This window comes from Penicillium verhagenii (genome assembly GCF_028828195.1).
Source record: "Penicillium verhagenii strain IBT 33310 chromosome Unknown utg000013l_segment0_segment0, whole genome shotgun sequence".
Taxonomy (NCBI): domain Eukaryota; kingdom Fungi; phylum Ascomycota; class Eurotiomycetes; order Eurotiales; family Aspergillaceae; genus Penicillium; species Penicillium verhagenii.
The window spans coordinates 548,389-562,872 of NW_026643177.1; the positions used below are offsets into that span (position 1 = coordinate 548,389).

General features: G+C 49.1%; 6 protein-coding genes across 6 annotated transcripts; 4 read left to right on the plus strand and 2 right to left on the minus strand.

The window, feature by feature from the left end:
* Positions 1–285: 285 nt before the first annotated feature.
* N7466_011463 (uncharacterized protein) lies at positions 286–2,055 on the plus strand (the record flags this gene model as incomplete). Its single annotated transcript, XM_057170852.1, has 1 exon — positions 286–2,055. The coding sequence occupies one exon, from the start codon at positions 286–288 to the stop codon at positions 2,053–2,055; it is 1,770 nt and encodes a 589-aa protein (XP_057015573.1).
* A 545-nt stretch (positions 2,056–2,600) lies between these two features.
* msh3 (mismatch repair protein MSH3) lies at positions 2,601–6,125 on the plus strand (the record flags this gene model as incomplete). Its single annotated transcript, XM_057170853.1, has 4 exons — positions 2,601–2,912; positions 2,966–3,419; positions 3,495–4,588; positions 4,641–6,125. The coding sequence occupies 4 exons, from the start codon at positions 2,601–2,603 to the stop codon at positions 6,123–6,125; spliced, it is 3,345 nt and encodes a 1,114-aa protein (XP_057015574.1).
* A 1,385-nt stretch (positions 6,126–7,510) lies between these two features.
* On the plus strand, positions 7,511–8,239 carry N7466_011465 (GNAT family N-acetyltransferase; the record flags this gene model as incomplete). Its single annotated transcript, XM_057170854.1, has 1 exon — positions 7,511–8,239. One exon carries the CDS (start codon positions 7,511–7,513, stop codon positions 8,237–8,239), a length of 729 nt encoding a protein of 242 aa, XP_057015575.1.
* A 96-nt stretch (positions 8,240–8,335) lies between these two features.
* Positions 8,336–10,249, minus strand: N7466_011466 (cytochrome P450; the record flags this gene model as incomplete). The annotated part of the gene is made up of 7 exons (XM_057170855.1): positions 8,336–8,723; positions 8,781–9,052; positions 9,102–9,349; positions 9,403–9,554; positions 9,695–9,799; positions 9,858–9,990; positions 10,051–10,249. 7 exons carry the CDS (start codon positions 10,247–10,249, stop codon positions 8,336–8,338), a joined length of 1,497 nt encoding a protein of 498 aa, XP_057015576.1.
* Positions 10,250–11,825: 1,576 nt separating this feature from the next.
* N7466_011467 (uncharacterized protein) lies at positions 11,826–12,925 on the plus strand (the record flags this gene model as incomplete). The annotated part of the gene is made up of 5 exons (XM_057170856.1): positions 11,826–11,835; positions 11,890–11,957; positions 12,029–12,411; positions 12,506–12,573; positions 12,639–12,925. 5 exons carry the CDS (start codon positions 11,826–11,828, stop codon positions 12,923–12,925), a joined length of 816 nt encoding a protein of 271 aa, XP_057015577.1.
* A 648-nt stretch (positions 12,926–13,573) lies between these two features.
* Positions 13,574–14,281, minus strand: N7466_011468 (alpha-acetolactate decarboxylase; the record flags this gene model as incomplete). Its single annotated transcript, XM_057170857.1, has 1 exon — positions 13,574–14,281. One exon carries the CDS (start codon positions 14,279–14,281, stop codon positions 13,574–13,576), a length of 708 nt encoding a protein of 235 aa, XP_057015578.1.
* Between the last annotated feature and the right edge of the window lie 203 nt (positions 14,282–14,484).

The window sequence follows — 14,484 nt, forward strand, 5'->3', positions numbered from 1 at the left end:
CAGGTTTCTTTGTGGTTTCGTATTTTTGTCAAGACACATACTATGTGAGTAGTTCCTTCCCACAAATATTCGTAAGGATGATAACGTACCTTCCCATACAGAGCCTCGTGACCGACAGTATCCCATTCTCGCCCACACTTTCCTCTTCGTTCTCTCTTCCTTTCTTATATTTCCTTCGGCGTTTTGTTTTGCACGGTGATTCTTGCTTCTTTGTCTTCCTGTATTTTGTGCTTCGTTTTGCATGTTACTTCCTTCTGGGCTGGACGTGCCAATCTTGTCGGAAAGATGAACTCCACCTTGCTGCAATGCGTTATCTGCCCTGAGCAACCTCGGTTCAGCGACAGCTCGCACCTTCTGACTCATGTTGCCTCCAAGGCCCATCTGTCCTACTACTTCAAGCTTCAAGTTCGCAGTCAACTGGAACCTGAAGCCACCGAGCTCCTTGCAGAGTACGACAATTGGTATAGCACCAATGGCCTCGCTCAATTGTTGTCTGAGAGGATGACGTCCAAGGAAGATCGAAAGAAAAAGAGGAGATCACAAACGAAAGAGACAGTCAAATCCAATGGCCAGCGTACGCAGACAAGGTCGCAGCGGTCGAATTCAAAAGGAACACCCTCTCCTGAAGGTTCCGAAGGTGCTGATTTCCCTGACTTCCTGGACCCTCGCCTGGTGGAGTCCCCAGAACAAGAGAAGAATGGTATGAGTACCCATGACGCGTCGTTGATTTCAAGCTTCACCACGTCGACTACGCCTGTGTTGCCCCATGCCCATACCGCCGTGCAAACAATTACCGGCTCTGTTCTGACTTCAATCACGCCAACTGATACTCCGAAGCGCAAGGAGCACGAGGAAGACCGTGGAGACACCGAGAAGCCCTACCCTGCTTTGCCAGAAACTCCGAAACGCGTTCGGACCAGAGGCAGACCGAGTCAATCATCCTCCATGGGCCGCAAGAAGCCAGACCCCTTTATGGATGATGAAATGCGCACTGAAGTTTTGGACGAGATCGATGCTGACAAGGAGCGGGCAGATGAAATGGCCAGACTCAAGGGTGTTTTGTGGCCGGGCATGGACATATTCGATTCTGCGACCCAGCAGATGCGACGCAAGCGCAACCAAAAGAAGGATCAAAGCGTGTTGAAGATGATGGAGATGACATCGTTGCAAGTGGAACCTACTGAGCTCATATTTTCGCCGACCGGGTCCTTGCAGAAGCAGCGTGTCATTTCCGGGAATGTTGAAGATTACAGCCCGTTGAAAGGCGAGACACCCATTCCAAAGAGACGCATGGCACGTCCTAAGAAGCAAGTTCTTCGTCGGGTAGACCCTAACGTGCTCCACGCCCAAGACAGAAAGAAGTCCAAAAAAACCGCCAGCAACAACCGTAAAAAGACGCCCTTGGAAAACTTTGATAACAATGACGGATCCCCTTGCCTGTTGCCTCGAGGCTTGAAGGGTATGAATTCGGCATATGAAAATGACAGCGAGATTGGACTCGCTGCACAAGCGTTTGGAAAACGACGTGGTGCAATTACCATCTTTGCTGATGAAGATGGGCCAGACCAATTCCAAGTTCCCAAGCTCCCACGGGACACCTTGACTCCGGCTCGTTTGATTCTGGACCACAAGTTAGATATCAGCAATCAGGTGGCGAAGCCTGCCCAACCTACCCAAGACAAGGAAAACATCGAGCCTATCATGAACACCCATGGTCGAATTGATTTCCCCGATTGGAACTCACCTTTCCCAAGACAAAGCGACACTGACAATGCCGGCTATGCACCTCGATACTACTACGATGAGGCGACATATGGCGGTATCGGTCCCGATGATGAACTTGGAAAGATTGGACATCGATCCAACCCTCTGGTCGCCCCGGACTCAAAGTTGGGATACTATGAAGCAAGTTCATATGGAAACAATGAGACAATGAACGCCAATGACTGGACAAATGCCCACATGCATCACCGGGAGGCCTCTTCCGAGGCGACTATTTCCGAACAGGATCAGCATGACCTTGCTCAGCTGTATTTAGCCACCAACGCAGATTAGGTACTCTCCAGTTTTTTGGACGTTCCGAGCCCAGCATTTGTTTTTGGTGGGCCATACATACTTTAGACTGACAGTCATGCGCTTGGACTGAGATGTTCGATCATGACTGGACCTGTATCCTTTCATTACAACATGGGTGTGTTTGGATGTTGAGCAGATTGAGGGTGATGTGTACTATTTCTCCTTTGCCCTGTGGCGACGGCTCATGACTGGTACGGATTATGATTATTGGTGACTATAGATACCCAGAGCCTTGTAATAGAAATCAGATTAAGTTGAACCATGAAAACTGTCTACTTCCATTCTAAGCCCCGAGGTCTTTCCCTTGAGCCTTGACAAGTCGATGCTTTTTTATCGTGGACACGATAAGGCGCTTAGTCATCAACCCATTTAACGCCAATCGCGTCTGTACGCGTCGAGATCGATAGATCAACCGGAGCACGATTGAGGCATCACTGCTTCTCTGGCTCTAATTTGACTACTAGATGTGTGAAAACAAAAGTTAGAAATAAGCAACATCGCGAAATCCAACATTGCCAGTTACGATGGCGCCCCAATCTTCACCATCCTCCTCCGCACCATCTCCGTCCTTGAAGCGCAAGCAGCCAACCATCTCGAGCTTTTTCACCCAAAAACCTTCCTCAACTCCAAAATCTTCCGGCACCCCCAAAGAAAACAATACCCCCTCGACAAAATCATCCAAAAAAAGATCTGCCTCACCAGTACCGGAGCCAGAACCGAGAGCAGAGCCGGAGCCGAAGAAATCCAACCCCATACCCGACGATGACGACGATGACATCGTCGCACCACCACCCAAACGTTCTCGAAAGAACGGCCCTATCCCGAAGAGCAGCGTCGTCACTCCCTAGAAGCTATACAAAACCCACCATCTCAACTAAATAGCAGCCAGCGAACGGACATCTTCAAGTTTCAAAGCTCACAGGCCGCCGCACCGCCGACTCAAGATGAAAACACAAGAGATGCAAGCGAAAGGAAGGAAAGGGAGAAATTACACCAGAAGTTTGTACGGAGGCTCGGAGGGGCAGACTGTCTGATTGGGATTGGACGAAACGTTAGCAGTGACGCCGGCGCTGGTGCCCTGGAAGCTGAAGAGGGCGAGGATGACGATGGAGATGACGAGCCTGCCCCGCCACCTAAGAAGGGAAAGGGTGCTGCTGCTAAGAAAGGCGGTAGTAAGCTTACTCCTATGGAGAAGCAGGTTATCGATATCAAACGCAAGCATATGGATACCGTGCTTGTTATTGAGGTCGGGTACAAGTTTCGCTTCTTCGGAGAAGATGCCCGGATTGCGGCGAAGGAGCTGGGAATCGTTTGTATCCCGGGGAAGTTCAGATTTGATGAACGTGAGTGTTGTTGTTCAAGAGGTCCTCTCTGGAATGTATCTTTGAAGCTAACAACGATCCTCTTCTTACCTAAAGACCCTTCCGAGGCTCATATCGGCCGCTTCGCTTCTGCTAGTATACCCGTTCATCGACTGCATGTGCATGTGAAGCGTCTTGTCACTGCTGGTCACAAAGTCGGAGTAGTGCGCCAGATCGAGACGGCTGCCCTCAAGGCTGCGGGTGACAACCGCAATGCGCCATTTGTCCGAAAATTGACCAATCTTTATACGAAAGGAACTTATATCGATGATATGGAGGGACTCGAGGGGTCTGTGCCCGCTGCAGGAAACTCTTCTCCAGCTACAGGGTACATGCTATGTATCACTGAAGCCAATGCCAAAGGCTGGGGAAATGACGAGAGAGTCCACGTTGGCATCGTCGCCGTTCAACCAGCCACTGGAGATGTCATCTACGATGACTTTGAAGATGGGTTCATGCGAAGTGAGATCGAAACGAGATTGCTGCATATTGCGCCTTGTGAGATCGTTATCGTTGGGGAGATGTCTCGTGCCAGCGAGAAGCTTGTGCAGCATCTTTCTGGAAGCAAGACGAATGTGTTCGGAGATGCAGTGCGTGTTGAACGGATTCCGAAAAAGAAAACCGCGGCTGCCGAGGCACATAGCCATGTTGCAAGCTTTTATGCTGGGAAAATGAAAGCGTCTGGTACAGAAGAGGATGCACAGACAGCCAAGCTACTTCGAAATGTGCTTGAGCTCTCTGAACACCCTACCGTCTGTCTTTCGGCTATGATTGAGCATATGTCTGATTATGGACTGGAACATGTATTTGATTTGACGAAGTATTTCGAGCCATTTTCTGCTCGGTCACACATGCTTCTCAATGGAAATACGCTTGTCAGTTTGGAAATTTATCAGAACCAGACGGATCACTCGGTGAAAGGCAGTCTGTTCTGGATGCTGGATCGTACTCAGACGCGATTTGGTCGGCGGCTGTTACGACGTTGGGTCGGGCGGCCTTTGCTACATAAGGCCCGCCTGGAAGAACGAACAAATGCAGTAGAGGAACTGACGGACACTGCTCGCACGGTTCCTGTGGATCGGATTAGAGGATTGTTGGGTAAGATCAAGAGTGATCTAGAACGAAATTTGATTCGCATCTACTACGGCAAGGTATGGCAGCTTTTCCATGGTCATTTTGTTGAATTAAACTAATTCCATCAAGTGCTCTCGACCAGAGCTTCTGACCGTTCTCCAAACAATGCAAATGATCGCATTGGAATTTGCGGATGTGAAATCTGCTGCCGATACGGGATTCGAGTCACCTTTGATTAGTGAAGCTATTGCATCCCTTCCAACCATCCAAGCAGATGTCACCCAGTACTTAGACAAGATCAACCTTCATGCTGCACGAACCGATGACAAATATTCTTTCTTCCGCGAAGAAGAGGAGACCGAAGACATCGGCGACCAGAAGATGGGAATTGCCAGCATCGAACACGACCTACAGGAGCACCTGACCGTAGCTGGAGAGCGCCTTGGAAGAAAACACGTCCAATACGCCACGGTGTCTGGAATTGAATATCTGATCGAGGTCGAAAACAACTCTCTAGGAATCAAGCGTGTTCCAGCGTCCTGGATCAAAGTCAGCGGAACAAAGAAGATCTCGCGGTTCCACACGCCCGAAGTGATTCAACTCATACGCCAACGAGACCAGTACAAGGAGGCACTAGCAGCAGCCTGCGATCAAGCCTTCTCAGCCCTATTAGCAGACATCGCGGCCCAGTACCAAACATTCCGCGACTGCGTCCAGTCCCTAGCAACACTAGACTGCCTCCTATCCCTCGCGACGATAGCCGAACAACCCGGCTACGTCAAACCAGAATACACAGACCATGCATGCCTCCACGTGGAGCAAGGCCGGCACCCAATGGTCGAGCGACTATTAACCGACACCTACGTACCCAACGACACATTCCTCGACACAGACGGCACGCGCGCCCTCCTCGTGACCGGCCCGAACATGGGCGGAAAATCCAGCTACGTCCGCCAAGTAGCGCTAATCGCCATCATGGGCCAAATAGGCTCGTACGTGCCCGCGGCCTCAGCCCGCCTCGGCCTCCTAGACGCAGTCTTCACCCGCATGGGCGCCTTCGACAACATGCTGGCCGGCGAATCAACCTTCATGGTCGAGCTCTCCGAAACAGCAGACATCCTCAAGCAAGCCACCCCGCGCTCGCTCGTCCTCCTCGACGAACTGGGCCGTGGTACATCCACGCACGACGGCGTCGCTATCGCGCAGGCCGTGCTGGACTACATGGTTCGCTCGATCCGCTCGCTTACGCTGTTCATTACGCACTACCAGCATTTGTCGCGGATGGTCAGTGCGTTCCCGGGGCAGGAACTGCGGAACGTGCATATGCGGTTTACGGAGTCTGGGGAGGAAGGGAACGAGGATATTACGTTTTTGTATGAGGTTACGGAGGGCGTTGCGCACCGCAGTTATGGGTTGAATGTGGCGCGGTTGGCGAATTTGCCTTCGGCTGTTATTGATCTTGCGAGGCGGAAGAGTGCTGAGCTTGAGGAGTCGATTAAGAGGAAGAGGTTGGCGGCGATTGTGGGGGCTGTTGGGAGGGTTGTTGGGGAGAAGGAAGGCGCTGTTGAGGAGGAGATGCTTGATCGATTGATTGCGAGTGTTGAGCAGCTTTAGACTCATGTGCTTGTTGTTCTTCAATCAATGTTAGAAAAAGGCTTGGTCGGTGCCAAGTTTGTATCAATTTGTATATTATTGCCCGACTGCGGGCTTCAGGTTCGCAAAACTGTTGTTTTACCCTTATGATCTCCTACCTAAACTTTCGAACCACTCGATTGAAGGTTCAACGCGTAGTATGCACACACACACACACACACACACACATACTCGTGGTGTGATGACTCCTCGGCATGCATGCACATGTGTACTACTAGTATGTATTCGTGCACTGCCGTCCAATTAAATTCAAGTGGTCCCCGGGCCACGATGTATGATCAAGTAGGTAGTGGATACAGCCCCACATATTCTATCCATATAAAAAACGTACATCTATATTTGAAAACTTCATCGCTATCATGAAGAACAACTAATGTATGGCAAAATGAGACAAAAAAAGAAAGCTCGCCGAAACCTGGGATCGAACGCGGGTTGAATCGATTTCCCTATGTACTTGTGAAGAATGTTGTGAATAGCCTCAGATGCATCAGTCAAGAAACCGAAGCTCCGCGAATCTCTTATTTTACTGCACCCCAGATAGTCGGATCGAGCTCAAATAAAGCGGAAATCAAAATTCAGCACGGTCAATTATAAAAAAATGGCAAACATCTAGCCCAGAGGGACCCCCCCCCCTCTGGCGGCATGTAGCCGCTGGGGGGAGATCTGCTCTGGGGGATGTTTCCCTGTGTAACCGACACCTTCCCCCAAGCCCAGACGGCTAACCTTGGGGAAATTGTGCACAGTGGGAGGGCTTTGCCAACTCGACCACACGGATGCCGGTTGATGAAAGCAGACCTGAATTGTTCCTTTTGACCCTACCTTTTTTTAATTTGTTAGTGTCCTATTTAGGAAAAGGACTAATAGACACATTACCAGTGAAGTTTACCTACTGGAACTGTAATTTTCTGGATTATGATGAAGCCCAAGCTACATGTTAAATGATTTCCCGTAATCATGTTGATTACTCTTTATTGGAACTATTCAAATCCTAGAATCTTGTCCTTTCCATCTCCCCTCAATAAACTTTTTTTTACGGTCAGCTTTTACACTCTTGACATTCCATTGCACGTGCCTTGTTCACCTCACCCTAACAGAGACATGCTTTTAAATTGAACCCCATTTTCAATGTCGATTTCTTGTATGCTGTCGACATGTCTGGTTTCACTATTTCCAGTTGGGTTCTTATGGCGCCCCACTGCACTTTAGAGCCGCGGCCCGCTTTGACCCTGCATTTAATCAATTGATGATCCCGTGGACCCTGACAGGTTCTTCACCTCCAGTACTTTCCAGGGCTGCCTGCCACCTTCACCCTACCCCCATTGAAAATTTCATACCCGACCTTGAATATGACCTCAATTCATTTCTCCGGCTTACCCGAGCCCTTTGCCTTATTGACCGATAGGCTTGTCTTGGTTCCCACCCCAATCGCCGTGTCTTCAGCGACATACCGAAAGCTATATGCAAAGCTGCATGCCGACGCGAGTTTCTGTCAAATGGGCTTTGGAAGCAGATTCCCAATCAAGAACTGGAGTGACAGTGACACCCGGGAAATGATCGAAACACGCGACATTGCCCGTTCGTGGAAGAAGTACGATGTGGGGGATTTTGCCGTGGGGTTGTTGCCTGAGTCATCACGCTCCAATGGCACAAATGCTCGCCAAGAAAAAACGCGGTTTTCGCTTCTCAAAGATTCCCAGTTAGAGAAGTTTCTGGGGCTGAACTTGGCGCTGCTGGATGAGATTAATTGGGTTGGCTATTCTGGTATCCGTCATGCATCGACCACTTCATTGCCAGCACGCGAGGCTGGTGACCCCGCTCTTCCGCCTTGGCAGGAGATGGTCGAGGTGCGATATGGCGTTGCACCGGAATGCTGGGGCACGGGGGTGGCTAAGGAAGCTACTGAAGCGGTTATGGGATGGGCGGTTGATGAAAGAGGCGTGAGGAGATTTGTTGCTGAGACGGAGAGAGAGAATTCGCGAAGTGGAAGAGTTTTGCAGAAGCTTGGATTCATTCATAGTGGGACGGATTACTGGAAGAATCCGGAAGAAATCGAATGGGAGATGGTTATGCGGTGATTTATTTGTTATGATTGATGTTGCATAGAGCGAAGTCATGTAAATAAACATTAGAGCAAGCAAGACAGATCCTAAGCTCCTAAGCGCAGGGTCCAATCAAACTTTCAGTGCCGCGGCATCACTTTCCTCCCAGGGATGCTCCTTCTCCACAGACAGAATCAAGGCCTCGTGCGCAGGGCTACGAGGCTTCATATCGTATTTCCACGCAACCGGGTGGCTGATCACGCCGGGCTGGAATTCCGCTTTCACTTCCACCTCTTTCCCATTTTCAACTGCTTTGCCGATATTAAAGACCGCCAGCGACCGCGAAACACTCAAATAGACAGTGTTTTCGGCCAAAAGACGACCCGGGCACGCGCGACGTCCGAATCCGAATACAACACTGCGGGGATCTGTTTCGGGCTCTCTGCCATCGACACCCAGGAAGCGTTCGGGCTTGAAGGTCATCGGGTCGTGGTATACCTCGGGGTCATGAGTCAACGCCCTATCATCTGTTAGTGATTTCTTTCGCAGAAAAAATAATCAAGGTGAAATGACGCACCAGATATTGGGCATAATCAAAGAGCCCTTGGGGATGTGATATCCTTCATACATGTCGTCTTGATTAGACATGTGCGGAATACCCATCGGCGCGACCGGATGCCAACGCAGAGTTTCCTTCACAACAGCATTGATATACGGGAGATTAGCGCGGTCTGCCATCTTGGGAAGCTGGCCAGCGCCCAGGACGCGATCAATCTCCTCTTGTGCTTTGCGCTGGACCTCCGGGTACAAAGTCATGGCCAGGAAGAAGGTTGCAACGGAGGAAACGGTCTGCTAATTGTTAGCTGGGGCGCTCACTCATTGGCGAAATTATACTTACGGTATCGGCACCGCCGGTATACAGCGATGCTGCTGTCCATTTTGCGACGACTTCCTCTTCCGTGCCAGCAGCTGGTATCCCGTCGGCTTTGAAAAGATTCGACAAGTAGGAGGGCTCGGGTTGTTTGCCTTTCATTTGCCGTTGCACAAATGCATATGGGATGTCGGCGGTGTTCTGGAGGTTCTTCTTCCATGCCTGAGCCTTACGCTTGAAGCCTGCTCCAGGGAGCCAAGATGGGACATATTTCACTGCTGGAGTTAATGTTCTGATAAAAAGAAAACACAGTTGGGTCCAATCTTACAAGCCGGAATCATGTCAACAAGCCAGGCGCCAGGAGTTCCCGCAATGGCAAAGTGCTCAAGGGCCAGACCTGCCATTTGCACCAATGGGTCTAACTTGTGTGGCTCAATGGTGTATCCATATGCAATTTTCAAAATGATGGCACCCGCCTCACTGCAGACAGTCAGTCGACATTTCATCTCTTTCCCACAGGACAAGAAACTTGCGTTTGAATGTGTTGCGTCAGCTGTGACGGATCCTTCAACACTCGTAACAAAAATCGATGACACTCAATCTCTTGCAGAGAATTGTACTGCGACACAGCAGTTTCGTGTCCGAGATAGGGTTGCGTCGCCTTGCGATAAGCACGGAATCGGTCCGAGTAGGTTTGCATTGCCATGATGTGTTCCCATCCAACCCTGAATGCCAATCAGTGAATGCGCCAGCCAATTACCGAACCGCAACTCATTTACATACATTTCCGATGCAAATACCAAATTGGGTCTCGACGAATGAATCGCAGAACGTTTTACAAGAAGATCCGTGGCGATACGACTGTCATTTAGGATCACAATGGTCTGACCCATGACGGTAATTGAACTGATTGGGCCTATTTAACGAGGTATATGAATATGCCAATTGTCCTGGAGTGTCAGTCGAGAATGCCTACCATAGAGCTCCTTGTGCTTTGCCCAGTGAACCCAATCCTGCTCCCCTGGAGCGGGCAGGTCTGCAATGTTACCCAGAACCGGCTTCCCCACTGGACCGGGAGGCAGAGGCCCAGAAGCCTTTTTGCGGGAGACCACGAGCTTGGTCGCATAGAGCACGATCGCCACTAGGACTACGCCTACAAGCGTTTGAGATGGCATTGTGCGCCGGATGTGTCAATTTACTAAAATTTCAGGAGAACAGCCATGACAGCGAGAACGCGATCACTTTTATCTTTAGTGCCATTGGCTCCTCTTGTGCAAACGGTTTTGAGTTCATAACTTCATATGTGCTCCACTCACTCCGTACCGTGTACGTGCGTGCTCCGTACGGAGTACATCGCTTGATTAGCCGGAGGGCAGTTTCCCCCCACACTGACAGCGCCCGCCAATCGCTGCACGCCGGTGGATCACGCCGAACGCCGTCCCAGAGATGAAATGTCACTCACCCGCTCTCGACCTTGGGATTGGGGTGACGATCAATTTCAAATTCCTCAAATATTTGCTTTTCAGAACAGCAGGATATGAAAAACCCCTCGTGCGAGGCGTTCTTCGAATCCCGACAGCATGGACTGGCGTCTAGGGGGCGAAAATTCAAATGTCAGAAACCCAGCTTGGGGACGCACAATTGCTTTATCTTGGTGGGTCACTTCTACATTCTATCGAATAGCAACATCGAGCTGTGTACCGGATTACACCCGCGGGACGGGTAGCGCGGTCTGTGCCGTCTTTCTCTGACCAACTTTGTTCTCCAAACCCAAGGGGCCGGACCGTGCTGATTCCTGAATCCTGGCGTTTTCGTTTTTGCCGGAGCTTGGACTGGCGCCGGGGCTATTGTTCTACTTATTGTTTTGGATCTTTACGCTGCATGCGCCGAGCGTTAGAAGTACTTTTGACTGCCAAAATAACGCTTCGCACAGTGGATATCATAATGTGACAAATAGTTTGGTGAGCCATCAGCATTCAGGGCCACGAATTGACTGGTCCACTACTTAGCCATGACGAATAGGGAGTGCATAAGGGGTTCTTTTTTAATTGATGATTTGCCTATCTTCCTTTATTTTTTCCCTCTCTATTCCCTTTGCTTTTTCTTTCTTTTTTGTTTGAAGCGAAGATCAGCAATTTGCCCCATGGACGTGGAGTTTTAAAAGAAAAGCCCTGCCACTGGCCTTTTGCGTCCTTGTCAAGAACCTTTTGACCCGCTATTCATCATGTCCCTGGCGGACGGGCCATTCGGCAGCCTTGCCTCTTGCGCAGTATGGAGCCCTTGAAGATGCGGATCTGTTATTCTGGATGAAGCTCACACGTCTTTACACCTTGAACAGTTCAATTGCTTCTCTGCAGCCGCCAACGAGACTTCATGTTTATTGTCGAATACAACATGTCTCTGCTTGGACTCCACGTTCTTCACATCAGCGACCGACTGCGCGACTTCAGATTGTGGCGTGAAAGCGGGCCTATGTAAGAGCCTCCGTATAACTAATTTTGGGTGGCTTTTTTTTTTATCAAAACTGACTTGATACGTCTAGCCGCCACCAATTTGACCATGTCTATATGTGATGTACCGCAAGCCAGCCAAGCTCTTATTTCTCCGATTTTAGCTGGAGTTCTGGGAATGCTGGCTCTAATAATGGTGGCGCTACGTTTAATTCAACGCACTGTGTTTAATCGACTTTTTGGACTTGACGATGGATTAATCGTCGCAGCTCTGATATGTGCCGCTCCATTAAACTGCGTCATGTTCCCTAGTAAGTCTGCGCGGTTCTTTTAAAAAAATGTGTTCGCCATTGACTTTGATCTAGTGGAAAAATTTGGGCTTGGTACGAATATATGGACGATTCCTTTCGAGCACATAACAATAGAATTGGAGGTTAGTACCAAGTGTGCCAAGCTCTGTACTTTCCCCAGATTGCTCCTGACTTATAACAATTCTCGATATAGTTGCTTTACGTAGCAGAAGTTTGCTACATGGCCGCAGAAGCCCTGACCCAGCTATCATTTGTCGCCTTCTACTTGCGCATCTTCCCCACCGAACGGTTCCAATTAGTCTGCTACTGCCTAATGGGCCTGTCAATATGCTTTGGCATTTCCAACACATTTGTCATGATCTTTCAATGCACGCCCGTCCCGTATTTCTGGTCGGGGTGGACGGGCGAATATGCGGGAACCTGCATCAACATCAATGGTTACTCTTGGTACAAAGCCGCGGTTCAGATTGCGATGGATTTGGCTATCATCAGCCTTCCAATTTGGCCTTTGATCCACACAGCGTTGAACACAAAAAAGAAGATCTTGGTCATTTTGATGTTCTGCACCGGTTTCTTGTAAGTCTCTACTATTCACTCCCCTCTTTCCCCCTTTTTTTCTGTCTTTATGGATTCTTGCCAGTGCTTCTTGTCCGGTTCTGACCAAATATAGAGTTACCATAGTCAGTTGCCTAAGATTACGATCCCTGGTCGTATTCTCAAAGTCATCGAACACAACTTGTAAGTTATCTCGTAATTTTCTATGCTCACACGGTTTATGTCCTCTAACTGGATTTACATTTTAGATGCGAATACCCCCGCAGTATACTGGAGCGTCGTCGAATGTGACGTTGCTATAATTTGCGCCTGCATGCCTTGCCTCCCCTCTCTACTGAAGAACCTCTTCCCGTCGATCTTCGGCCAACCATCGTCTTACCACAACGATGTCAGGCCACCGAAATACAACGAGAACTCGGAAGGGTCCATGCCTTTGGATCAAATTCACAAGGAGACTACTTGGCAGGTTAGTACTTCTCAGACTCAATTGGTTCTTGAACCGGATGAGGAACCGGTTTCTAGACAGCAAGTGTAGACTGCTTGAAATCAAGGTATAGAGAAAGTATCTGGAGAGTCCTTGAGCGTCGTTTTTATGAAGTGATGAAAAATATCAGCTTGGGAGCTTAATAGATGTTTAGATGGTTAATAGATACAAGAAAGACTCAAAAAATCCATCAATTGATAGATAAAATTACATCTACACCTACATGTATAATACGCAGCCCTTCAATGTTGAGGGTGAGTATGAAATACCCAATTTGTATCCAAGTGTGGAAAAGTACCTATCATTCCTGGGGCATGGGGAAGGAAGAGGATTCTACAGATAACACCAACTTCGGCATCTTTATCCGCAGACGTAAAGGAAGCAGTCCGGAGTGGAACTACAAACAGATTCATTGTAGCCATATACCCTTTTGAGATCCCCATAACATTCGTCCCACTTTCCTAATTGGGAAGGTCTAAAAATAGATCAGACCAAAAAAGCGCGCGTATCCTAAACAATGACATCTCCCATACAAATCTTGCGAGGTCATATGATCAACTTTCCATATGCTTCACCCCACATAGAGTGTCTATATAGATCAGTCATTTCTGACATTGCTACCCTCACCCCTAGCTTCCAGATTCCAGGGCTTTGATAAATACTCCAACTTCCAATGGTTTCCGTATGGCATGTTCTATGTCAATGACCTTCCGCCGCATGAAGATCCCTCGCCATTACCTCACCAATAGGCTCATCCTGAAAACCCCCCGAAGCCGGAAATTCAACATCATAGTGATTAATCGCAGCGGCTCGGAGATCGACATCCTCCGCATCAAACTCCATAACATGACCACCCTGCATGCGATCCTCAGACAAAAAGTGAAGATGGAACCCAGCCACACTAAACCCACTGGTAAAACCAGGTGACCAGAATCCGAAAAGAACACCTCGAGTCTGGATCAAGTGCCGTATCTCTTGTCGTTTTGCTAATTCCGAGAGCGACTCGCGAGGCTTCGACTGGCCCGGTATCACGCGGAATGTCACCCGGGTAAAGAGTGCATCGACTCGGATGGACAAGAAGGAATTTTGACTTGCTGGGAGCAACGGGTAGAGTTCGTGGAAGAGAGTGGATACGCTCAGCGAGGTTGGATGCTTGGTCAAGGTTGGTTCGAATTTGGTGACCATTACGAATGGAATGATGTCCGTTGCTTTGACTTTGACAAGTTTGCCATCTGGGGGGAAATGGTATACTTCATTGTCGATTATGATGATTTCACCGTTTAGACCTGTTGTGGTTCCCAGACCGTGGTCTCCGTGTGCGAGGATATTTTCCACGGTGGTGCCTTCGCGGCAGATGCCGTGCATTAGGGCGCTGAGAATCGAGTACTGGTAGAGATGGTTGGCCATGATGGGTTGGTAGGAAAGGTTTAATTCAGATGGCGATATTGGGTTTATTAGATTGTTCATACTGGAATATAACCATGTGCCTGTAAAGTTCCAAGGTGTGGGTGGCGAACGAACCCTTGAACAAAGTACATGCAGGACGTTCCCGATGGGATGAACCGCTTGACAGTTTTGACACAACGTGCTCGTCACACTTCCAAATTTGG